The sequence below is a fragment of the Pimephales promelas genome, chromosome 6 (assembly GCF_988280905.1).
Source record: "Pimephales promelas chromosome 6, fPimPro1.hap1.1, whole genome shotgun sequence".
NCBI lineage: Eukaryota > Metazoa > Chordata > Actinopteri > Cypriniformes > Leuciscidae > Pimephales > Pimephales promelas.
The window spans coordinates 5600146-5627559 of NC_142774.1; the positions used below are offsets into that span (position 1 = coordinate 5600146).

Sequence of the window (27414 nt, forward strand, 5' to 3'; positions counted from 1 at the left end):
ATAGCAAGTTATATACTTGTAATTGTGAGATATAAACTGGGAATAGCAAGTTATGAGATATAAACTGAGAATTGAGAGATATTGTGAGATATAAACTGGGAATTGTGAGTTATAAACTGGGAATAGCAAGTTATATACTGGGAATAGAAAGTAACTGGGAATTGTGAGTTATAAACTGGGAATTGCATATTATAAACTGGGAATAGCAAGTTATATACTGGGAATAGAAAGTTATAAATTGGGAATTGCGAGTTATAAACTGGGAATAGCAAGTTATATACTTGGAATTGTGAGTTATAAACTGGGAATTGTGAGTTATAAACTGGGAATTGCGAATTATAAACTGGGAATAGCAAGTTATATACTGTGAATAGAAAGTAACTGGGAATTTTGAGATATAAACTGAGAATTTTGAGATATAAACTGGGAATTGAGAGTTATAAACTGGGAATTTGCATATTATAAACTGGGAATAGCAAGTTATATACTAGGAATAGAAAGTTATAAATTGGGAATTGTGAGTTATTAACTGAGAATTGTGAGTTATAAACTGGGAATTTGAAAAAAAAAACAGAATTGTGAAATATAAATTGGGAATTGAACGTTTTAATCTGGGAATTGCGAATTATGAACTGGGAATAGCAAGTTATATACTGGGAATAGAAAGTTAATACTTGGAATTGTAAGTTATAAACTGGGAATTGCAATTTAAAAACTGGGAATGGCGAGTTATAAACTGGGAATAGCGAGTTATAAACTGAGGATTGCAAGTTATCAACTAAGAATTGTGTGTTATTAACTGGGAATTGGGAGCTACAAACTGGGGATTATAAAAGTGAGTTATAAAGTGAAAATTGTAAGAAAAAAGTCAGAATTGTTAGTTATAAACTAAACTAAAGTTCGAATTGTGTCCCAATTACCTTTTAAAGTTTTTATTCAATGCAGAAACAAGCTTCCATACAAATCAGTGGCCGTCATGCTGGGAATCCATTTATGAATGAATGTTCAGGATTACTTGTGTCCTCAGATGTCATCTAACTGATTCCCGAACTCTCCCGCATCCCAGGATACACATTGACTCAAACTATAATCTGACAGATTATCTGAAAGTCGCCGTCGCCAACAAACAAGATTACGCCTTTAATATTTCCTGCTGTGCTTTCATTTCCTGAGATCCGCGCTTGCTTCCACACGCCGTCACAGAGGTGTGTGATTTCAAGCCGAGAGGAATCGTGTGCAGAATGATACAGCAATGTTTTGTGATCTCAAGAGATCTCTGAATCATCTCAGACAGCGTTCTGCCATGTGAAAGTTTTAGTTTCGTCTATCATTTTCACTTTTACAGGAGACTCGACTGTTTCACAGCTTTATATTTATTGCTAGAGAAAACAAGGCATAGAGAAAATAATTATATTAATATACTCCATTTACTAATGACTCATGTTGTAAAGCTTTATGGCATATAAAGTATTAAGTAAAGGATAATCCATGATTAGCTGTGCATTAACGCGATCCCAACGTGACAATCTATATCTCTGTATATATATATATATATATATATATAGTGTAAAGATACCCAAATATTCCCTTATTGCATTATTACTCATTATATTCCACATTATGTATAGCAGTTTAATGTAGTACTGACACTAAATGTTTTCTCACACTCAAAGTAATTTTTATTTTGGGTGAACTGTCCACGATATATATTGTTGCTTTTTTGTGTATATATACAGTACACTCACCTAAAGGATTATTAGGAACACCTGTTCAATTTCTCATTAATGCAATTATCTAATCAACCAATCACATGGCAGTTGCTTCAATGCATTTAGGGGTGTGGTCCTGGTCAAAACAATCTCCTGAACTCCAAACTGAATGTCAGAATGGGAAAGAAAGGGGATTTGAGCAATTTTGAGCGTTCTGTAAGTTCTAGAGAAAATGTTCTGGTGAAAAAAACTCATCCTTGAAGAATCTCTGTTTCACACTTGTTTTCTTTCCTGTTCTCCCTTTAATATCGGCTGAGTTTTCATGATGTTAAAATGCTCAGTAATGACTAACTTGGAAAGTGAAGCGCAGGATGAAGAGAGAGAGAGAGCATGTGTTTAAGAGAGGAACTCAGTTAACCCACTCCAGCGTTCACAAATATAGGCCAAGACATCTCCCCGGGCTCTACACTTCTCGTTCTCCCTCTCATTCATATTCCCTCTCCATCTGTGTTCTTCCATAAAAACATTTGAGACTCAGAGCAGCAAGTCCCAAATGACAGAGGAAAGGAAAGTACTAAACTCAGAGAGACAGCGCCGAAATATTAAAACACACACTTTCCTGAGACATCATCTAAACACAAGCATAAGCACAAACGCGTCTACGCAAATTTAATTTCACCAACAATCCCAAGCACTTTATTAGTGACTATCACAAACTGTGAGATCAAATGCACTAACAGGTACAATTTTAAGTCCATTTCACACTTTCAGACAAAACAAAAAAAAAAATAAAAAAAAATGAAACAATAAAATTTTTTAAAAAAAAATAACAAAACAAAATAAAACCCCAAACAAAGACAAAACAATAAAAAAATTTAATAAAAACAAATAACAAAACAAAATAAAACCCCAAACAAAGACGAAACAATAAAATTTTTTATTAAAAACACATAACAAAACAAAATAAAACCCCAAACAAAACAAAATAAAAAAACAAAACAATAAAAAATAAAAACAAATAACAAATCAAAATAAACCCCCAAACAAAACAAAAAACGAAACAATAAAAAATTAAATAAAAACAAATAATAAATCAAAATAAAACCCCAAACAAAACAAAAAATGAAACAATAAAAAATTAAATAAGAACAAAAATTTAATTAATAAATATATTAAAATAAAAACAAAAACAAATTTAAAAACCTGCGAAAACATCTAGTAAAAATGTATGATTTAAATAATCAGAACACACACAGGCACATTTGAATGGCCATTAATGATGAAATATGATCCAGAATGATACAGTTACGCGCAGTTAAACCTTGACCCCTTTGGCCAGGTCAACAACGGCTGCCATAACAGTTCTCAAAAAAATCTCACTGAGCAAATCTTATTAACATGAATTATAACACATCAGGTTCAGTGGAGATTTATGGGTGAACTATCATCTGCTTTAATATCAAGTAAATCTATCTTTTTGCAGTGCAGAACAAAATAATTAAACTTTAACTATTCATAAGCCCTCTCTCGCACACACACACAGCAGAATGTGACTAATCTAAGCCCAACAGCGTCAGTACAGACAGAATGGAGCGCCATGGGGGACAGACAGAGATGAAGAGAGAAAGAGAGAGAGAAAGAGACAGTCTGTTATTAAGGCGCACTGTGAACACACACACACGCATGTTCAAAGCCACTTTAATCTCTTCTCTCCCACACACAACATCACACATGAACACAAATAGACACACACGCAACAGCCACACCAGCATATGTACAAAACATAAACACACATATTATAAGCTGCTCATGTGCTCATGTCAACACAGCCAAAAGCATGTGTGTGTGTGTGTGTGTGTGCTTATGTACAGTTAACCAGAAGCTACATAGCAGTTATAAACTAGTGCTTAATCGATATGAGATTTCAGATAGCAAAAACACAATATAGAACAAAGAAGTTGAAGGCCAATATAATTATTGTAACTGTATTGTAATTATTGTAACAATATAAAAACTGTTTCTAAGAGAGGCTCATTAAATATGTCGATAATGTACAATTTTGAGATAATCAGCACCGGTCAATATTGCTGAACAATCAGATGATTCATTGATGGAATTCATCACTGTGATGCAAAGCTGAATCTTCAGCATCATTACTCTAGTGTCATTTTATAATTTACATTAAAAACAACATTTTCATAAAATTATTACAATGTTTAGAAATTTTGACATTTTTGTGACTTAGACATATGCTGCTCATGTTCAAGAAAAAATAAGTTTATGATAAATACATTACTTTACATGGCATTATATATATATTTATTTATCATGAACTTTTAAGTATTATTATTATTAAGTAAATAATGCAAAAAATAGGGCTGTTAAACGATTAATCGCATCCAAAATAAAAGTTTGTGTTTATATAATATATGGGTGCACTGTGTATAATTATTAAATAAATACACACACATGCTTGTATATATTTAAGAAATATTTTCATGTATATACTGTATATAGATTTATATATAATTTGTATTATATATAAATATTTGATATATAAATAATATTTTTTTCTTAAATATACATGCATGAGTGTGTGTATATATATATATATGTAGAGATTCTGGGTCGGACATCATTAACCAGTTTGCATGCAATTACTCAGAGTGTGGTTGGCAGAGACCCTTTTAACACATTCCTACGCATATGTGTTTTAATTCAACTTTGACTTTTACTGCAGTCAGGCGCCCGAGTGTCTGGGGTTACCTGACTAAGTGTGATTTAGGACGAACACGGAGACATCACGGGGCAACATCCCCCGCCAATAACGCCAGTTAAACTGACCGCGATCAGATTAACTCTCTCTCCTCTTTGATCCTTTGACACCTCCAAAAGCGAGGGAACTCTGGAGACTAACCAGACTTCGTTTGTTCTATCGCAATATACGTGCGACCCGCTGACCCACACCTACGTGCAACACACACACACACACACACGCACATTAACGCGTCCGCACGCTGAACATTCCTGCACGCACACAAACACGGACATCTCTGAAAGCTTGTAAAAGAGTTACCAAAATTATCTAGTATGCCGAAATACATGTAAAAGAACTGTAATTCACTATTTCAGCTTCGAATGGACTCACGCGTGTCAAAGAAGTTTAGATAACTGTAATACAATGCTTTAAACATGTAATTCAATAATGCTGTCAAAATAGTCCAATGTGTTTGATGTCTTTGTAATCCTCATAGCATGATCTGTCTTTTAAACTGTATATCGATATTGTGAAATGTATACCATTATGTATAAGTTTGTTTTCAAAGTTAGCAGAACTTTTCCTTTGTCTTAAGAACCCAGATTAACAACGTGATATGTTAATCAAGTGGGCGCGCGCTCCTTCAGTTGTGTGACGCTCATTGGCCATCCGAGGGTTAGGGGGGTCCCAAAACACCCTTGAAAAACTCTCGCCACAGATTCATCGCTATCTTAATTCTTAACTCTTATGTCTCCTAATTTCTTAGCTCTCTTACCTGATTGCTATTGTTCTTACTCTTAAGCTTAGACTCTTGAACTCTTTCCGGAATTCATTGGACACTCTCGGCGTCTTCTGAAGCTTTTTAAAGTTATCAGTTTTCGTTATTTTTACTTCGTTTACTTTTGCGAATAGCCAGTTACAGTTCGTACGTGTGTCCTCTCGAACAAGAAGACACCATCCAGCACGAACTCGTTTTGAACTCCCGCGACGCACACCCACGTGGGGAGAACAAAGGAACCTGTCTCCAGCCTTACGGACAACCGCACGCTCCCAGCATACAAAGGTCTGAATAGCAATTTGTTCCATCAAATTTGAAACTCAAGATATAATCCTGTGGTTGTCTCTGAAGGTTTAAAGCTGTGCTAGTAACTGTACTTCTCTTTGTATTCCCATTTTCCCTTGTTTCCTTTTTAGTTTCACTTTCATTTTGTGTACATACATATATCGTGTGATTTTTGTAGTGTAACTTAGTCGTGTGTTTTTATTAAACTCATTTATACATTCTTTGCCATTGTTTGTATTAATCACATAACAAAGCCTCTTTAATATTAGATCCTAACGCTACAAGCTGATTTTGTTGAGTGCACAAAACATTGTCAGAATAGTAAGCTAAACAGATCAAGTGATTAATAGTTTTACAGATCCGCACGCTGGCGCGCTGACTGAGAAAACTGTAATCCTTGTTGTTATAAAGAACAGCCCCGATCTGTGGAAAATATATGTTCCAAATTAATCATAATTCGTTGTGTTTAATTTCGTCATATATACCTGAAGCAGACGTGTGTTGTGACACACCCCTCGTTGGGTGATTTAATTCATGTGAGAAACTCGGTTTAACGAATATTCTATAAGTTGCTGATCCAGATCATTGATTTTGGAATATTCTTCCCCTGAATTCAAATTGAGCTATAAACTTAAGCCGAGATTCTTTACATATATATATACAGTATATATATATACACACAAAATAATTATACACAGTGCACCCACATATGTTATGTAAACACAAACTTTTATTTTGGATGTGAATAATCGTGATTAATCGTTTGACAGCCCTAAAAATGTGCTGTAATTTTTTGGTAGGTGTGGCAAAAAGTCAATTCTGGACCAGTTTGTTGCCAATTGCCGATCAAAATGCAATATAATATAATATAATATAATATAATATAATATAATATAATATAATATAATATAATATAATATAATATAATATAATATCTCAAAATGGCAATATAACGAACGACCAATTAATCACCCTGATCAATATATCGGTCTCTCACTACCTAAACAGAAAGACCAAATCTCTCATGAGTTCACGCATGCAAACACACTTGCAAAACACAAGCTGTCACCCCTCCACGAAACCGCCGAGAGACGATGACATCAGTGTAAACAATCACAGCGCATCACCATCATCATCACCAAAAATAACAAAATCATCATCAGATCAGCAATAATCAAACCAAACACAAGCAGCACATACTGATGAGTCATTATTGCAAGAGAAAGCCAAATAATCCTCTCTCTCTCTCTCTCTCTCTCTCTCTCATTTACCTCTTGGTTCGGCGGAACATGTTGCTGGCCAGGACGATGAGAGTGACAGCGGCAGCCGAGTGTCTCAACACACACTTAAACAACAGTCGACTACACCATGGCACATCTCGTCCTCCCTCACACACGCGCCGGGTTCATCTGAGTGATGGAGAGCAGGAGAAGATACAGAGAGAGAGAGGGAGGGAGGGAAGGTGGCTCTCAAGGGTACTGTGTGCCAAGCCAGGAAGTAAAGAGAGAGAGAGAGAGAGAGAGGGGGTGAGGGAGGGAGGGATCATAGGAGGGCTGTCAGCGTGTGTGTGTGGCCATTAAAAGCCTATCAAAGCTCAGGGCTCCGGGCTGTGCCAGTGCTAATGGAAATATGAATGACACATGGGGGGGATCAAATGAAATGAAAAATATTGTGTTGAAATTGATCATAAAGTAGACCCTTAAAACACACAGGCCCTTATTTGGACACTTTTTATAAGCATGGACGCTCAAAACAGATTTGTCAAATGTATTGTTGCGCAAGGTTAAAAATATATTGTTTTTTGATGATATTCAATATATATCCTAATGTGTAAATATATACCCCAATATTTTTCAAAAAATCCATGATTTTTTGACTTTTGATTTAACATACATGCATACACACACATATATATATATATAAGTCAAAAATATTAATAAATCAATAAATAATTAACAGGAATCTTCATTTAGCTTTTTAATTAAACATTTTAATATAGGGAAAAAAATCCACAAAAAGATAATGCAAAACGAGTTTTTAATGGACGTCTCGAATCAAACTTTCCAGTTCTAATGTGATTTGCAGTAAGTTGAAATCAGACACATAAGGGTGGAAAGAAGAGAGAAAGAAGAGGGTTTTTGGGGGGCGCTTGCTACGGTTATCCTTGGATGCTGACAGCTGATTGGTCGATTTGATTGTGATGTCACTGCAAAGCTCCACCCATCTCTCTCTCTCTCTCTCTCTCTGTATAAGAGCACTGACATCATCTCTGTGCCCTAGATAACTCACCACAATAAACCTGGTCTGAACCTTCAAATTGCGTCATGTCACAGTCGAGAGGGTCTGTTGGGACTGGGGAGCCCTGACCCACACCCACACACACACACACACACACACAGGCCCAGACAGACATTAAAAGGTGCTCATTTCAATAATAAATGATCTGGATGGTGGAAAGAGAGATTAAATATAGATGAGAGACAGACGGAGATGAGCTTTTAGAAGTTACTGGGTCAAACTCAAAATATGACGTGGAGTAATGGATGGAAGGAAGACGTGTGTGACATGCAGTCTGACAATGGAAACATCACTCAGATCCTATCTATCTATCTATCTATCTATCTATCTATCTATCTATCTATCTATCTATTATTTGTTTCATCCATCTATTGTTCTACCAATATTCTTCATTCAATCGTTCCATCCAAGATCCATCCATCCATCATTTTCCCATCCATCCATTGTTTATCTATATATCTTTCATTCATTCATTCAATATATCCATTTTCCTAACATTCCTTTCCATCCATTGATCCATAGTTTTCCACCCATCCACCATTTGCTCCATCCATCCATCTTTTGTTCATTCATTCCATCCATCCATCCAACCATCTTTCCATCATTTGTTCCATCCATTGTTTGTTCGTTCCTTCCATCCATCCATCCATCAATCCTTCGTTCCATCCATCACTTGTTCCATCCACCCATCCATCCATCTTCGTTCATATATTCCATCCAACCATCTTTCCATCATTTGTTCAATCCATTGTTTGTTCGTTCCATCCATTCATTTATCCATCCATCCATCCATCCATCATTCGTTCCATCCATCATTTGTTCCATCCATCCATCTTTCGGTCCTTTTATTCCATCATTTGTCATTTGTTCAATCCATTGAACAAATGACAAATGATGGGTTCAATCCCATCATTTGTTCAATCCATTGTTTGTTTGTTCCATCCATTCATCCATCCATCCATCATTTGTTCCATTCATCCAGCCATCCATCCATCCATCCATCCATCCATCATTTGTTCCATTCATTCATCCATCCATCCATTCATCCATCCATCCATCCATCCATCCATTTGTTCAATTCATTCATCCATCCATCCATCAATCCTTCGTTCCATCCATCACTTGTTCCATCCACCCATCCATCCATCTTCGTTCATATATTCCATCCATCCATCCAACCATCTTTCCATCATTTGTTCAATCCATTGTTTGTTTGTTCCATCCATTCATTTATCCATCCATCCATCCATCCATCCATCATTCGTTCCATCCATCATTTGTTCCATCCATCCATCTTTCGGTCCTTTTATTCCATCATTTGTCATTTGTTCAATCCATTGAACAAATGACAAATGATGGGTTCAATCCTTGTTCAATCATTGTTTGTTTGTTCCATCCATTCATCCATCCATCCATCATTTGTTCCATTCATCCAGCCATCCATCCATCCATCCATCCATCCATCATTTGTTCCATTCATTCATCCATCCATCCATTCATCCATCCATCCATCCATCCATTTGTTCAATTCATTCATCCATCCATCCATCCATCATTTGTTCCATTCATTCATCCATCCATCCATTCATCCATCCATCCATCCATCCATCCATCCATTTGTTCAATTCATTCAATTCATTCATCCATCCATTTGTTCCATCCATCCATCATTTGTTCCATCCATCCATCTTTCGGTCCTTTTATTCCAACCAACATCCAACCAACAACCTTTCCATCATTTGTTCAATCCATTGTTTGTTTGTTCCATCCATTCATCCATCCATCCATCATTTGTTCCATCCATTCATACATACATCCATCATTTGTTCCATCCATCCATCCATCATTTGTTCCATTCATCCATTCATCCATCCATCCATCCATCCATCCTTCCATCCATCCATCCATTTGTTCCATGCATCCATCCATCCATCCTTCCATTCTTCCATCCATCCATCCTTCTATCCATCCATCCATTTGTTCCATGCATCTATCCATCCATCCATCCTTCCATCCTTCCATCCATCCATCCATCCATCCATCAATAATCAAAATATGTAAATTAATCTGAAATTCCTCCTCAAATCTTATACTTAAATTAAAAGCTGAGGTTCTCTCAAAATAAAACCAGTCTCATTAAAAACATCCATAGATAACAACAGCCATGGAAACCGTTGCTAGAGTGACGGTGTAGTTTTGTGGATATGGGACAGTCTGACAGTCATGCCGCTCCAGACAGTGTAGAGCTGGTATCCTGCAGTCCTGGAAATGCCATATTGATCGTCTGCTGATTAATCTACTGTATCAGGCCAGTTAAACAGCGTGACCTGTACTGAGCACAAAAGACCCATCCGTTATTAGCTGCCATAAGAAACTACAAAACCTCCCAAGAAAGCTCTATTCATACACACCAATTCAGGTATGGTGTGTGTAAGTCCGTGGAGAGGCTCTTTAGCAGTTACGTTAATGCTATTATGGTACTAACAGCCATTCTGATCTCATCATCATACAAAAAGCCCAAACTCTCACAGTAGCTAATGAAACCCACACAGTCACACACTCTCTAACACCAAATCTGTGAAAACTGAGGTGTTGTGATTCTATATATAGACAATAAACAGACAGATCACAAGTGTTCAGTATAGACACACACACACACACACACACAGGGAGTCTCTCATGCCAGAGAAGGTTCAGCACCAAGGCCAGCGCCTCATTCACTGTCTGCAAGGCTCAGGCTCTCAAGGGTTTTGAGTCATGACGGGATATTACATTGGACAGCAACACAGTGCACATCATCCAAAAGTTAACAAAATGGCCTTCGGATACATACTTTGTCCTTTAGATAAATGATCAACTCTTGAAATGTTCTTGGAAGCCAATAATTCACCACACAAAACACACAGTGCTGGCCAAAAAACATGGAGACTCATGTGCAAGTTGCATATTTAATTTAGTGCGCGTTGTATTTTCCAGCATAGTTCTCCTCATGGCATTCAATTATGTTGGCATCTTTGACATCATGCCAAAATACCATATGGTGATTGAAGTGTTTTCGGCATTTTTTTAAAAGTTGATAAAGCCATTCATTTTCCAATCCTAACTATGCACAGTTGTATTAGGACAGACACATATTTTATCTCCAGTACTCCTGCATCATCTCGATCTTAAACACTGGTGCATTGATGCCCTCATATGCTATCCTGCAAGCCTGTACTGCATTACTGAACCCAATAACGTTGCACTTCAGTATTACTGCTTTTTTGCATTGCTGCATTGTGTCTCTCCAACAGTGCATTACTGTATGCCTGCATCGCTGCATACTTTCATTACAGCAACAGTTCATCGCTGCATTCCTGCATTGCTGGACTGTATCGCTGCAGTACTACACTGATGTATTGATGCTTTCCTGCACTGTTGTACAAAATGAATTTCCGTATGTAGGACCGGGAGGAGCTTTCAGTCCTGTCAATCATCATTACAAGCACAAATAAGCTGCAGTCCCAGCAGTCTCCCTATATATGGTACCGTTATTGTGGGGTTGAGCTCGGAGCTCGAGTCGAGCCTCAGATTTGAGCCTTTGGGGACAGCAAGCCAAGTTTGTTTACCATCAACTGTTAAGACTGGATGGTGAAAGTAATATTGCGTCCCTGCATTACTCTGCTGTGTTCCTGCATGAATTAACACTGCATCTGTAATGGACGTAGGCCAGTAAGAGCTCATTACAATGCAATGCATTTTTGGTGCCGTGACCCGGATGGATTACTGTATTACTGCATTCTTGCATTACTTCCTGCACTTTTGAACTAACCCAGTATTGAACTATTATACGGTGTGCTTCCACACTATTGTAGCATGATATTACTGTGACCCTGCATTATCTGTTAAAAAATATGCAAATGTTGGGAGCGTTCACAATTTCCCTGCTTTCACATAATACCGCTTTTAGTGATGCAAAACTTTGCAACTTTCGTCTGTCAATCTTTCATTCAGCACATCAAGTAATTTCAATGTGTAGCGAAAAATGGAGGTTGTTTGTTTAGGATTGCGTTTGAGAAAAGTGCTTTTACTCAGTACCACATTATGCTAGTCACAGCAGAAAAAGAGTCCTCAGACAACATTATAGAAATAAATGCGGAATCAAATCAAGTGAAGCAGATTTTATACACTCACCCACTGCTCTTCCTGGGCAGGGGAAGATCCTTCTGGAAAAGAGAGAGAGAGAGAGAAATGATAGACTGAGTGATTATATTACCCTGTGTAAAATGATAGCATCAATAACTGCTCAATACTAGTTTGCTTTAGGACATGAATATCTTGATGAAACCAAACTGGAATAATCTTATGCCAGCTGACATTCATTATGACCCATAATGCTCTTCAGATATCAGAGAGGGAGGACAGCACTTAAGGGAGAACAATCCCAAAACATTAATGGCCAATTTCACAAACAAGGTCACTGGAGAGAGAGAGAGACAGAGAGAGAGAGAGAGAGAGGGGGGGGGGGGGGCATGCTGGTGCATGTGATTGAACACTAAGGGTTTCTGTCGGGGGGAAATGACTTCACCCACTGTGACTCACTTTGATGACATCGTGTGTGACACGGGACTGGCGCCATTAAGCAACTAATGGAGAATTAAGTGGACAAATAGTCTGTTGCCGGTGTGTGTGTGTGTGTGTGTGTGTGTGTGTGTGTGTGTGTGCTGCGTTCTACAATTTAAGAAGATACTTTAATTTTGTCATTTTCAACTATAATACTGTTACTTTTGTTTGTTTATTTACCGACAATAACCTATAGAAATACTGTTTATCTTTACATTATTGAATCTTGACTGGTAAAAAAACAACGACCTCAATGACCAAAAAGATATGAGCCTTTGAGTCTTGCAAGTATAACAAGATAGATAGATAGATAGATAGATAGATAGATAAACAGACAGACAGACAGACAGACAGACAGACAGACAGACAGACAGACAGACAGACAGATAGATAGATAGATAGATAGACAGACAGACAGACAGACAGACAGACAGACAGACAGACAGACAGACAGACAGACAGACAGACAGACAGACAGACAGATAGATAGATAGATAGATAGATAGATAGATAGATAGATAGATAGATAGACATATAGATAGATAGATAAACAGACAGACAGATAGATAGATAGATAGATAGATAGATAGATAGATAGATAGATAGATAGATAGATAGATAGATAGATAGATAGATAGATAGATAGATAGATAGATAGATAGATAGATAGATAGATAGATAGATAGATAGATAGACATATAGATAGACAGACAGACAGACAGACAGACAGACAGACAGATAGACAGATAGATAGATAGATAGATAGATACATAGATAGATAGATAGATAGATAGATAGATAGATAGATAGATAGATAGATAGATAGATAGATAGATAGATAAAAACAGACAGACAGACAGACAGATAGATAGATAGATAGATAGATAGACAGACAGACAGACAGACAGACAGACAGACAGATAGATAGATAGATAAACAGACAGACAGATAGATAGATAGATAGATAGATAGATAGATAGATAGATAGATAGATAGATAGATAGATAGATAGATAGATAGATAGATAGATAGATAGATAGATAGATAGATAGATAGATAGATAGATAGATAGATAGATAGATAGATAGATAGATAGATAAACAGACAGACAGACAGACAGACAGACAGACAGACAGACAGACAGACAGATAGATAGATAGATAGATAGATAGATAGATAGATAGACATATAGATAGATAGATAAACAGACAGACAGACAGACAGACAGACAGACAGACAGACAGACAGACAGACAGACAGACAGACAGATAGATAGATAGATAGATAGATAGATAGATAGATAGATAGATAGATAGATAGATAGATAGATAGATAGATAGATAGATAGATAGATAGATAGATAGATAGATAGATAGATAGATAGATAGATAGATAGATAAACAGACAGACAGACAGACAGACAGACAGACAGACAGACAGACAGACAGACAGACAGATAGATAGATAGATAGATAGATAGATAGATAGATAGATAGATAGATAGATAGATAGATAGATAGATAGATAGATAGATAGACTCTCCATTACTTACCAGAATATAAAATTTAAGCAAAACATGAGTGAAGAGGAAACAGAAAGATGGATAGAAAGGATGTCACAGTTGAGAAATGAGACAATGAGGTGAAGCAATAGTATTAGAGAGCAGATCAATTCATTCCCCTTCAAACAACTTATTATTAATCAACAATTATTAAAACAGCTTCAATTTCATTTCAGCTAGATTGTTTCATTTTCTGAATATGAGAGGTTGCTGTGCAAAACTCAGGAGGAAGCTCAGTGTTGTTTCCATGACATCGAAACCACATATAATAGGTGGGGGATCTTCCTGGCCCAAGTCCAAGTTCTGAATCTTGGACACGTTTGACTTCATGGGAATGGTGCAAACTTTGGTGACTTTTGAGACTAAATGATGGTCTTAGAACAGAATCAGATATGGTATGAACCCTAATAAGTGAGGAACACCATGAGGGTTAATAGTTCAGCAAACCTCTAACCTTATGAGCTAAAAAAACCCAAACAAACATGGAAAACCAATCAAAACGGAGCTCTGATTTCCACTCCGAGACATTGTGCGACTTGTCATCTCAGATAAAATGTGGTTCTGCTTATTGACTGTCTGCACTCCACAGGGAGCAAGAGAGCCGAAGAAAGAAGCTGTTATATCCCCCACAACAGCACTTCATTTACATTTTCATAGTTTCGTTCTCCTCTGTGAGAGGAAAACCATTCTGATCCTGGCATTTCTAAATTTATCGTCATTTTCTGCACTCTGTTTGGATGTTTAGGTCAAAGATGTTATGACAGCACATCCCAACACTGCCGTACCGTCTCACTACACTCAAGTACGTACTTGTTAGTATGTAAATTGGGATGCAGGCACTTTCTCAAAGCCTGTGTTTCTACTTTTCTCTCGTTCCCAATGGAGTGGCCACAAGCCGAAACAATATAAGACACATGCACTTGACCATATTGACAAAACACTGGGCTCATTAAGTCTGTGAACTTCCAGAGCGGTGATGAATAACATTGAGACTAAACAGACTGGGCTCAACGCCCAGAGGAGAGAAAGCCCCCTCGCTCCAACAGGGGATAAAACGAGGGATGGAAAAGAGGACTGAGGGTAATAACGCAGTCGCCACACTGCAAGACCAGGCTGTCAATCATAGACAAACAGACAGGCTGAAATTACTCCACAATACACACCGCGCGGAGCGGCTCCTGAATCATCCGGGATTCAATGTTTTAGCGACCAGAGTATAATTCAAAAAACATATTATTTCATACAAGATATACGTTGAGATTCTCTAATCAATATTTTTTGCTTCGTTTGCTACTTTGATGTAATCCCTCATACTGTAGGTTAACATTGCCATAATGCTGTTTTAATAGAAGAATATACTCATAAACATGTGAATACGAGTATCGATGAATTAACTCTAACAAATTATGAATTAAAAAAGGGCCCCGGTCTTCCGGTTAGATTTTAGTGTGTTTTGGTAAAAGAAAGTTTGGGGGTCAACGATTTTTTAAAAATAAATTAATACTTTAAATCATCAAGGATGCATTTCTCACTGTTTCCACTAAAATATTAAGCAGCACAACTTTAAAAAAAAACAAAAAAAAACATTAATAATAAGAAGAAATGCATTTTGAGCATCAAATCATCATATTAGAGTGATTTCTGAAGGATCATGTGACACTGAAGACTGGAGTAATGATGCTGAAAATCCAGCTTTGATCATAGGAATAAATTACATTTTAATATATATATATATATATATATATATATATATATATTACAATAGAAAATAGTTATCTAAATAGCAATGATATATCACAATATTACTTTTCTCTGTATTTCCAATGAAATAAATGCAGCCTTGGTGAGCAGAAGAGACTTTATAAAAAAATAACTTGACCGATAGTGTAAATTAGTGCATATAAAATGAAATTAATACAATAGTTAAATATTAAAAAATAACTAGAATGTACATTTCCTAAAGACAATGAGAGTGGTGCTTCTAGTGGCAAAACTGGTTAGCTAGTTTTTAGCAAAATGCTAACAAGACGTGCATGTTGCTAGCATGATTAGCATGTTGCTAGCATGATGTTTGGCAAACTAATTTTTGTCATTTAGTGACAAAACAGTATGGAATTATTCATGTATTGTTTTAATCACTATATACTTTTGCATAAACATCACAATATATTGAGATATAGGCCTAGTACTGAATATAATCAAAAGGATGGAAAATTGTTTATATTAGCCATATTACCCTTCACTTCATATTTATTCTCCAATGCTATAAGCGGTTAACTTGCCATTAACTGCCTAATGGGGCTTAAAAGAGCAGACTGTGCCTTTCCCAGGATAACCAGACCCTTTCTGTCCAGTGTCGGGCCTCTGATAGCCTCTGTCTCTGTAAGCATTTCCCGTAAGCCTATGCCTCTGTAAGCATTTATAAGAATCAAAGTGGTGGCTAGTGAAATCTATGCGTCCTGTATGTACACACACACACACACACTGATCCGTGCACTGCAGACTCCTAAATGACTGTGGGTTTTCCATTACTTTGATGCACCTTCACACAATAAAGCAGCATCCAATCAGTAAGCATCCATGAATTCCTGAGAGGTCAATTCCCAAGTGCACAGATTTCTCAGAAGTGCTCCCTGAAACAAAGCCTTAAGTTGGTCAAAGCTCCTTGGCATCCCTGAGAGCAACCACTAATTTGTGGTCTACATTTGATCACCCATAATGCTTTGCAGGCTTAAAGCCATTCCAACCTCGCCTCTCCTAGATCCAGATGGCATTTTGGTTGAAAACAGAGCTGTAAACCTGAATATGTGTCTCCCGGGGAGAAGATCCTATATGTGACAGTGAGTGAAATTATGTTTTTTTTTTTTCTTTAAGCTTAAAGGGGACTCCTTTTTTTCTTTTTACATGTAATATTCCTGAGATACAATTATCATTTAATTATATTTTGCACCAAAAACAGACATAACATATTTTTTCTATGATACATTTTTATCGTCACACTTTTAGAATTAAACACGCATTTCGCTCTTTTTTTTTCCTAATTGATAAACAATAAGAAACCTATGGAAGCTTGTTTCCGCCACTGAATTAAAAAAAAAAAATTATTACGACTTTTTATCTCAAAATTGCGAGATATTAAGTCGCAATTCTGAGAAATAAGGTGGCACTTCTGAGAAATAGTCACAATTGCCAGATATAACTGAGAAATAAAGTCGCAATTGCGAGATATAAAGTTGCAATTCTGAGAAATAGTCACAATTGCAAGATATAACTGAAAAAATAAAGTCGCAATTGCAAGATAAAGTCGCAATTCTGAGAAAAAAAGTCGTAATTAAAAAAATTGCGAGTTTACATCTCGCAATTCTGACTTTATAAGACATAATTGCGAGTTTTTATCTCGAAATTCTGACATCTTTTCTCAGAATTGTGCAATTGCGAGTTATCAGGCTTTTTCCCCCCTCAGAATAGTTTATATCTCACATTTCTGACTTTATAACACGCAATTTTGACTTTATATAAAGTCAGAATTGCAAATCTTTTCAATCTTTAATGAATCTTTTTACATGTCATTTGGTTCATTCAACGAACAAAATGAACAAATAGGGAAAAGATTCGTTCATTTTGATGAACGAGTTCGAACAGGAGAGTCATGAGAACAGAGCAAGGCGACCATTTGTGCTTATAAAACTTAAACTTTTTTTTTATTTTTAAATGAGCGATCATTTCACTTGATAAGACCCTTATTCATCGTCTAGAATTGTTTAAAGCCCTTTGAACAGTTTGCGGTTTGCACTGAAAGTGTCTTTTGGACCTTGAACCGTTTGGTTCCCACTGAAGTCAATTATATGGAGAAAAAATCCTGGAATGTTTTCATCAAAAACTTTAATTTCTTTTCGACTGAAGAAAGAAAGACATGGACATCTTGGATGACATGGGGGTGAGTAAATTATCAGCAAAAGTTTTTTAAAAAAAGTGAACCATTCCTTTAAGGAGCTGAAAAGTGGTGACCTTTGTGTTAAATCTGTAGCGATCTGGGGTGGCGCTCTGAAACCCGGATCAGCTGGAGCTTGAAAATGGCTTGTTTATTTTCAGCAGTGAAAGAGGGGAAGTGAAAGTAATACGCACACTTTTTGTTTTGACTTCATTGAACAGCAGATGGTTTCCGTGCTGTACCAACAATAATACGACAGCTCGAAACCTCTTTTTTCCAGTTATGTTGCTCTGGGCAAGAACCGGAGACATGAAAACAATAACTCCCAAACCACAAAGCAAATATGAACTCCTGTGAGTACGCTGGAACCTAGTGAGTAACTTACAATGAAAACAAATCTAATACTGTTATGGTTTAGATAGATAACACTTTACATTTACATTCTGTTGGGCAAAGAAATCAGTGTTAAGTGTTTAAGTGTTAATAAATCACACTGTGAAAATGAGATTCATAAGAATTCACAGTGGCCAGTGATTACCCAATTTTACCAGCCAGTTTATTTTTATTTTTCTAATCAAAGTTCAGGGATCACTTTATGATGAACAAACTTAGCTATCTTTAGGTGTACCAAAAAGTGAACTAAATAAAATAAAAAATAATCATCATGTCTTTTTTGTGCACTTCATTTTATTCCTTGGATATAACAAAGTATATGATACCTTTAAAGGGATAGTTCACCCAAAATGAAAATTCTGTCTTCATTTGCTCACCCTCATGTCATTCCAAACCTGTTAAGACTTTTGTTCATCTTCAGAACATAAATGAAGATGTTTTAATGAAATCTGAGAGCTTTCTGTCCCTCCATTGACAGTCTACACCAGGGGTGCCCAATCATGCTCCTGGCGATCGACTGTCCTGCACAGTTCATCTCAAACCCTAATCAAACACACCTGAAGTAGCCAATTAAGGTCTTTAGGATCACATTCAGGTGTGTTTGATTAGGGTTGGAGATGAACTGTGCAGGACAGTCGATCGCCAGGAGCAGGATTGGGCACCCCTGGTCTACACATCTACCACTTAGACACTTCATAAAGGGATCGTAAAACAAATCCATATGAATCGAGCGATTTAGTCCTAATTTTAGTTAGCGTTTTGCTAACTTCTGCCATCCCTGATAGCACACGTACATCACAGAGAGACGTCTATTTGATGTGTGTGTTTACATCTGGAAGACGTATTTTTAGAGTGTTTGCTCATCTGCAATTTGTCTATAGGAAGTTTCCTGTCAGATGTCAAACAGACGTTTAGAAGATGTCTTTAAGATGTAATGATTCAGAATGTATGTTAAACTGACATCTTAAAGATGTCTATCAGATTAGTAACCCAGATAGCGTCTATTTGATGTGATGTTTACATCTGGAAGACGTATTTTTTAGAGTGTTTGCTCATCCGCAATACATCTATAGGACGTTTCTTGTCAGATGTCACATGGATGTTTAGAAGATGTCAGTTTAACATGCATTCTAAATCATTACATCTTAAAGACATCTTCTAAACGTCTATTTGGCATCTGACAGGAAACGTCCTATTGCAGATGAGCAAACACTCTTAAAAATACGTCTTCCAGATGTAAATATTACATCAAATAGACTTGTGCTATCTGGGAAGATTAGTAAACAGCAGATTCTTACCAGATGAAGTGATCTTTAACAGACATCTTGCAGACGTTTGTGTGCTATCAGGGATTTTGCTCATTTAAATTAGGCTACACGCCCTCCGAAGACACACGAGCCAACCCGATGTCCGCAAACCCCAACGCGCTAAATAATTGACATGACAGAGGGAGTTTCTGATTGGCTCCAGTCAAACAGCCGGGATTTCTCAGTCATGACTGGTAGTAGAGACATTTTATATGGGATGTTAAACATTGATTAAATGCCTTGCAACACTTTTAATGTGATCCAGTTTGTGAATAACAAGACATCTCACCTGCATCCTCCGCCGGCGGATGATACCGGAGTCATCCATGGCATCGCTCATCGTGTCTGTCAAACTAAAACCCTTCACATCCAAGTCCACGTGGTGACAGACGCCCACAGCTGATGTTCAGAAGTTTTCCTCCGTTTGCATTTCCCCCCTCAGCTAGAGGAGATCATGGGCGTTGCAAAGCAATGCGCGAGACACATCAACAACAAACACACAGCTGATGGAAAGTAGACGTTAACTGTTAAAAAATAAACCGGGAAATCGTTTTATAATTGATTAAAACGCTGCGTTCTCGGGTCAAAGTGCCTGGTTTTTACAGTCAGAAACGAGTAGGCTGAAATTTTCATCTTGAGTGCTCCATGTCTACACTTTTTCTGTCCGCGCGGGCACGACCGAGGCGCGTCCTTTCGGAGAGATCGAGGTCCTCTTTGGACATCTGGAGCACTAATGGACCACGGTCTGTCCCCCAGAGGATACAGCCATCAGATCATATTCGCTGGCTGGCAGCTGGATCAGTAATGGCATCATTTATGTGAAATGCATCCTTGCTCTGATTTTTGCCGTGAGCTTCTTTCTAAAACGAAATAGCAATCATTCCTTCCTGTGGCAATACTGATGTGTGCACGTGAAATCTGCATTGGATACCGCCTCTGCTGATAGATCCAAATACACACGGTGTGTGTGTGGAGAATGCGCGTGTGTTAATGAATCTTCTCTCACTCTCAAGGAGAAGCACAGGTTAACCCTTTGAGCTCCTCTGAGCTGATGTTGGTGGCGCCCAGCAGAAGTCAGAATTGATACTTAATATATAATGTTTTTGTGTCATGTGTTAATTAAAATATCTTTATATATTGTGCCTAATTCCATCTTTAATAAATGCAATATATTTTATTATAATCTATTTGTATGTGTCTGTGTGTATAACATATAACATGACCAGGCACAAGTGAAGTTATCATCGCTTATATCAATAATAATCAATGTGTTGGATGTAGGAAAAATGGGCTGCAATAAAGATCTGAGGGACTTTGACAAGGGCCAAATTGATAAGGCGAGGTGAATCTGAGTATCTCTGAAACAACAAACGCTGTCAAAAAATAAATAAGTTGTCGTGCTACATTAATTTGAAGTTTAGTCAACTCAAATATAAATGTCTATCTATCTATCTATCTATCTATCTATCTATCTATCTATCTATCTATCTATCTATCTATCTATCTATCTATCTATCTATCTATCTATCTATCTATCTATCTATCTATCTATCTATCTCTATCTACATCTATACAGGTTCAGACTGTAAAAAATGATGTCAATCCAGTTAGTTAATTTGCATGTGTTTCTTTTAACATTAAACGGCACACTTGCTCTCTCACATATTCTCTCACTTTCACACAAACACACACATTCAAATGCTGTAGTGTAGGCAAACAGGATGCAATCAGCTGTACAAGAAAAGATGCACCCACGAGGAATCTGTAATCAAAAGCTCTGCTGCTGTAGAAACCATTACATGAGAGAAAGACAAAGACCACAGGAACTACATCAAATCATCCACAAACACTGAGAACCATGCCAGTAATCAGTTTATAATGCTTTTCACAAGATTTTATATCAGAGCTGCAGCTCTCTCTCTAGTTCTCATGAACTCACTCGCTTCTATGCTTCTCATTTGATGAGTTGCAAACCAAAAATGGGCCTCAGACAGTGGAGGAAAAGCAATGCTAATGCTAATCATAAAATAATACTTAAGGGATGGCAGGCTTTTTAAAACAGAGGAGAAAATGCGATTACACAGATGGACGACAAGTTGTGTGATGCTTTTATCAAGACCATTGAGACAAACCCAGTCTTTATAAGAGGAAGAACAGCATGTGGAGTGTGCAGTTAAAGATACACTATGTAACTTTTTTTGTTTTTCAAAATTAACTAAATTTAAACAATGAGTCATAACATCATAAAAATCCTTCTTCCACAACGTGTTTGTCTTACCCTGCATAAACTATATTAAGCCAATTAAGTGTTTATATTTTTGACCTGACAGGATGGTTTTCACGGGAAATTGCGAACACGTCGCTCACCCACGTGTGTCTCGTCATTTCCGTGAATAGAGAAAAGTTGTTTTATGTTTTATTAGTAGGATGATAACCATATTCATCCACACAGTCGCGCAAAGCCGAAGCACAACTAAAACAATGTTTTTCCACAAAATGCATGCAGTTTTCTTTTTTAACCACTAGAGGGACATACATAGTGAACCTTTAAAGCAAAATTCTAATTTATTATTATTATTATTATTATTATTATTATTATTATTATGTGTAAAGAGACTGACTGGACACTTCAACATAAAAGCACACATTCAGTTTACAGGTGAAAGAATTAACACTGACATCTGTTGGTAGACAGAGGAAATTATATTGTCTTTGGTCTCATTATATCCAAGGTGTTTCACGCTTTAAAAAACAAAACAAAATACAACAAAGCAAAAAAATAAACTTTTAAAGACAATTAAATGAGTGAAATGGTAGAACACTGTTCCGAAGACGCTAAGTGCACTTTGAGAGTCATTGATGGATGAAATTTATTGTGTGTTTATTTCTTCCTGAACTCCTAGCCATAAATTACTGCTTATCAAATTGGAAAATCATCCTAACGAAATGCTGTGTCATGCGATGAATTGTTCTTGAAGTGAGTCGGCGGCACAATAATGCCTGAACGTATAATGTAGATCATTAGATATGTCACAGGTAAATTATAGCTAATCAAAACATTTATGTGTTTTCTCCATTAAGGCTTCACTGTAAAAAAATATTTTCAAGATTTGTTATCACAACATATTTTCTTTTGTCAAATCAACTTTATAATAATTTATTTAGTTGTGATAACTTATTAAATTAATCTCCTTCATTGTATTAACTCACTTTTTCCGGTTCAATCAACTTAAAATTTTAAGGCAACCCAGGTTACTTACTTTTTTAAGTTAAACCAACAATATTTTTTTTTACAGTGTAGTAATCACAACATTTTTTCTTTTGTCAAATCAACTCAAATAATTTATTTAGTCAGATAACATATAATTTTGAGTTTCTTCTCCTTCATTTAACTCACTTTTTCCAGTTCAATGAACTTAAAATTTTAAGGCAGTTACTTACTTTTTTAAGTTAAACAAACAATATTTTGAGAGTGGAGTCAACATGAAACCTAAAAATAATGCATTGATGTATTGTAGATGTAGCTCAGTAATACTTAACATTCCCATCCTCATTTACTATAATCCAATGTTGTCATAATGCACAGCTAAGAGTGATGGAAAAAACAAAACAGCTATCCAATTATTTGAGAGAAGCGGGTCTCAGTACATCAAACCGCAAACAGGATTAAGGGTTTAATGGGACTGGTGTGTTTCCTGGGTCACCTGATTATTTACAGCAGACTGACATCACTTGTCCTTGGTCAGATCAATCCTTCATGTGTAACAAGACAATAGTGTAAGTCTTTACAATAAGGTTTACTCATGTGCACTAACGTTAAAGGAGTATCAAAAAAAACTTTTACTGATAATTTACTCACCCCCATGCCATCAAGATGTCCATGTCATTCTTTCTTCAGTCAAAAAGAAATTAAGGTTTTTGATGAAAACATTCCAGGATTTTTCTCCATATAATGGATTTCAATGGGAATCAAACGGTTCAAGGTCCAAAAGACACTCTCAGTGCAAACCGCAAACTGTTCAAAGGGTTTTAATCGATTTCAGACGATGAATAAGGGTCTTATCAAGCGAAACGATAGTTCATTTAAAAAAAATAAAACAAAGTTTAAGTTTTATAAGCACAAATGGTCGCCTTTCTCTGTTCTGTGATGCGCGTTCGTGACTCTCCTGTTCGAACTCGTTCATCAAAATGAACGAATCTTTTTCAGAGTCAATTCGTTTTTTTCCGTTCGTTGAATGAACCAAATGACATGAAAAACTGACATGAAAAAGTTGATTTGTTCATTTTGATGAAACTTTATTTATTTATTTTTTAAACGAGCGATCGTTTTGCTTGATAAGACCCTTATTCATCGTCGAGAATTGTTTAAAGCCCTTTGAACAGTTTAAACAGTTTGCACTGAAAATGTCTTTTGGACCGTGAACCGTTTGGTTACCATTAAAGTCCATTATATGGAGAAAAATGTTGGAATGTTTTCATTAAAAACCTTCATTTCTTTTCGACTGAAGAAAGAAAGACATGGACATCTTGGATGACATGGGGGTGAGTAAATTATCAGCAAAAGCTTTTTAAAAGTGAACTAGTGGTTTCCTATTCTTAGGCTAAATTAACTTTCGCACGAGAAGTACGTTTTCACAGTTCATAACTACTTTTTGCCATGTTCCCACCACCGAATGCCACCAGGAAAAATGTCCCTAAGATAAAATTTTGTCCTTGAGGGACCTATAACTTTCTTATAACGTCCCGGTGCGAAAGCCTCTTAATAGTGTTAGTGTGAGACTTCCCGTCGCTCAAATCCCTTCTCAGTATTACAGAGCCTCCCTTAAAAGAATTAAACTCGGACGTGTCTGACTGTGCTATCCCGGTTTAGCTGACCTCTGTTGGGCTATCTGTGTCACATCCCATTGACGCACACAGACTAATTTAGGGATATGGGGCGTGTCATGAGGGCGGGGGTTATAAACGAAGGAACGGATGGACGTGTGTGTCAGTGGAGCCTGAAACTTGATTGATATTATACCTGTTGTCCTCAATTCAAGCCTGTGAAGCGATTCAACTTCGTTACCTTTAACGATCCCGAAGGAAGAGCGATAGGTGAACTGACGGGAATCATGGAGTCTGTGACGCATACGTTACCTCGCGCAGAAGGATCCGTACCACGGAGAGCCCTAAAGGTCCCGGTTCGCGGGGCCTCCTCACATTTCGTGGGCTCCACCATTGTCATCCTCTCCTCTTACGCTGTAGCGACTCTGGCTATGAACTGTGGGAAAAAAATCCAGGATCAGCGAATGTGCACTTTGAAAAACTGAAGAACAGGAGCACTTCAGCTCTAATGGCTCACAATGGAATTGCCTTATAACTCTGTAGAGTCAGTTCATGTGTGTATGAGCTGATGTTAAGAGTGTCTGCTGGCCCTGTCTGTCAGTCCTGCTGGAGAAAAGCAACAACTAATAGAGATGATATTATCATTATGTTGTTTAAGTTTAAGCCCCAGGACAGCATGAATGGATTCAGGATGGCATCCGAGGAAGCATCATTCCTGGGGATGGTCAGTGGGGAGAAGCAACAACGTTTCACTACAATTGCACAAATTATTATTTTTTCTTATGTAACGTCTAGAGAGATCCATAACTAAAGAATTTATTTGTGAAGTTAATGTTTGATTTTCAATTTAGAAAATAAAGACATTCAGCCTACTAATGTCATTGTTTTTTTGTCTGCCCCTATTGATACATCTTGACAGAGTAAAGTGTTATTTTAGTATTATTCATATTATAGCATTATATATATATAGATAGATAGATAGATAGATATAGATATATACATGTAATACTATTATTTAGTAATATTTTGAATTAGCTTTTATTTTTAATTTTAGTTTAAGTTTAAGTTTAATTTTGTTATGTGCTTTAGATTTCATTTTTTTTTATATTTGGCTTTATTTTTATTACAGTTTTAGTGTTATAAGTAGGCCTACTTCAAATATAACCATTATTTTGTTGGTTTCTTTAGTATTTATGTGTTATTATTTTATTGCAGCTTTGTTTCAATAAGGAAAACTAATTTATTAGTTAACAACAACAACATTGATAAATACATATTTAACTCATTAGTGATTGTGTGTTCAAAATGTGTAAAATATCTTATGCATAAGGTGCCATAATCTAATGCCTCACATTTTGCCCTCAATGAATAAAGTTAGAGAAAAGAGACAACCTGCATGTTTGATCTTACTTAACAGAGGTTTTAGAATAGAATAGAATAGAGTCAAGGTTTTCAGCCTGGAATTCACTAAAGGTAAAATGGTATAAAAGAATTTCAACATTGACTAGAAGATGTCACCTGACTTGGCATAAATCAAAGATTAGATAAATCAGGTTAAGGTTGTTATTGGTCTAATTACACGAAGGTCCACGACCTAAGTAATGAACACACTGTTTTAATTGGATTAAGTGCTAACCTAAAGACTAAAGTAGACTAGACTAGAGCAAGGAAGATTAAAATAGCATATGACCATATAGACAAAAGCAGATCTTCATCATCATAATCATCATCATGAAAATGTAAATGAATTAATAAAACAAATCCACATCCCCATTGTTACATATTTTGTTTCCGTAGAGGAGTATTATTTTTTTTCACTAGAAATTCATTGACAAATCTCACATGTGCATGTCTAGCACTTTATTTTGAATATATTATGGTAATTTATTATGTTTTGTTTACCTTATTATTAAAGTTTTTCCATTTATGTTTATTGCATTTACTCTGTAGCTACTAATATGTAGCCTACTAGGCCCAGGTGTTATTCTAACAATAAAAGTAGGCCATATATTTGCAATGATCTCAACAGCCTCATATTTGTATTATTATTTGTAGCCTATTGTATGCATTATTTCTATTATTATATGTGTTTTTGTTCTAAAGTACATTGATTTATTTACATTTATCATCACACCATGGCTGCGACCCCGAAATGTTAAAAATGCTGCCTTTGGAGAGCATCAAGGCACGTCCCAATCCAATGTTGGCTTCACTCTCTGTCTCCTGAAGATACCTTGAATGATCCTTCACTGCTTGATATCCCACAATCCTACAGGCTTCTTTCAGTTTCAGTCAGTGGAGCTAAAAATGAAATAAAAATGGCGTCTGAAAGCTGTGGTTGGTGGTCAATTTGTTTAAATGTAGATTTTTGATCAACATTTTCCACTTCTGATGTCATTAGCGACAAATAACTTGTAGTTATATATTACATTTTGTCATTACAAGCGAAAAAAGTTTCGTGACTAAGGTAAACAAGGTTTTCCATAACTCCAGGCCGGCAGGTGGCAGTACGGCGTCTAATATGTGTTTTGTATGCCGCCCTACAGCCAGCAAAGAGCAGGACGTTGAGAATCACTCCGGGAAAACAATACGAACCAAACAACAGCGTCCTGGACAATACGCTTTTTTACATGATGACAGTTGAGTGAATACTAGACGATTGTTATCGGCTCCTCTCAAGGACAGATTGATCTGTTTTTACGTGGATAGAGTCCCATCACCCGGAGCCGGTTACAGTAGTGTGTGCCAGTCACCTATGAGAAGTGACTGAAGTGAGTGTGTGTGGTGGTTCTGATCCTCAGGGATGTGTCATGGCATCGGTTCGGGTGGCAGTGCGGGTCCGGCCCATGAACAGACGGTGAGTGGGAGGCAAACACACTATAAACTAATAAACCTGCACATTAATGTCCGAGTAAATGTCGCGACAGCTGCGGAAATACATGACAGTAGTGAAGCACAAATATTAAAC

At 36.7% G+C, this 27414-nt stretch overlaps 2 protein-coding genes across 10 annotated transcripts in view; one reads left to right on the forward strand and one right to left on the reverse strand.

Annotated features, from left to right (window-relative positions):
- The window catches only part of mast1a (microtubule associated serine/threonine kinase 1a), a 58545-nt gene extending 37950 nt beyond the window's left edge, over positions 1-20595 (reverse strand). For 3 of the 5 annotated variants that reach the window (XM_039686721.2, XM_039686694.2, XM_039686713.2), the window contains exons 1-2: positions 19912-20594; positions 12002-12033 (exon numbers count right to left, since the gene is read on the reverse strand). In XM_039686721.2, the coding sequence (XP_039542655.2) occupies positions 12002-12033; positions 19912-19962 (83 nt within the window). In that variant the 5' untranslated portion in view covers positions 19963-20594. Of the gene's footprint in view, positions 1-6801; positions 6916-12001; positions 12034-19911 lie in introns of those variants that run through there. The other 2 variants (XM_039686684.2, XM_039686730.2) reach the window with 2 other exon arrangements.
- A 6389-nt stretch (positions 20596-26984) lies between these two features.
- kif16ba (kinesin family member 16Ba) overlaps positions 26985-27414 on the forward strand; it is a 30231-nt gene continuing 29801 nt past the window's right edge. For all 5 annotated transcript variants that reach the window (XM_039686742.2, XM_039686760.2, XM_039686769.2 and 2 more), the window contains exon 1: positions 26985-27303. In XM_039686742.2, the coding sequence (XP_039542676.2) occupies positions 27257-27303 (47 nt within the window). In that variant the 5' untranslated portion in view covers positions 26985-27256. The remainder of the gene's footprint in view (positions 27304-27414) is intronic.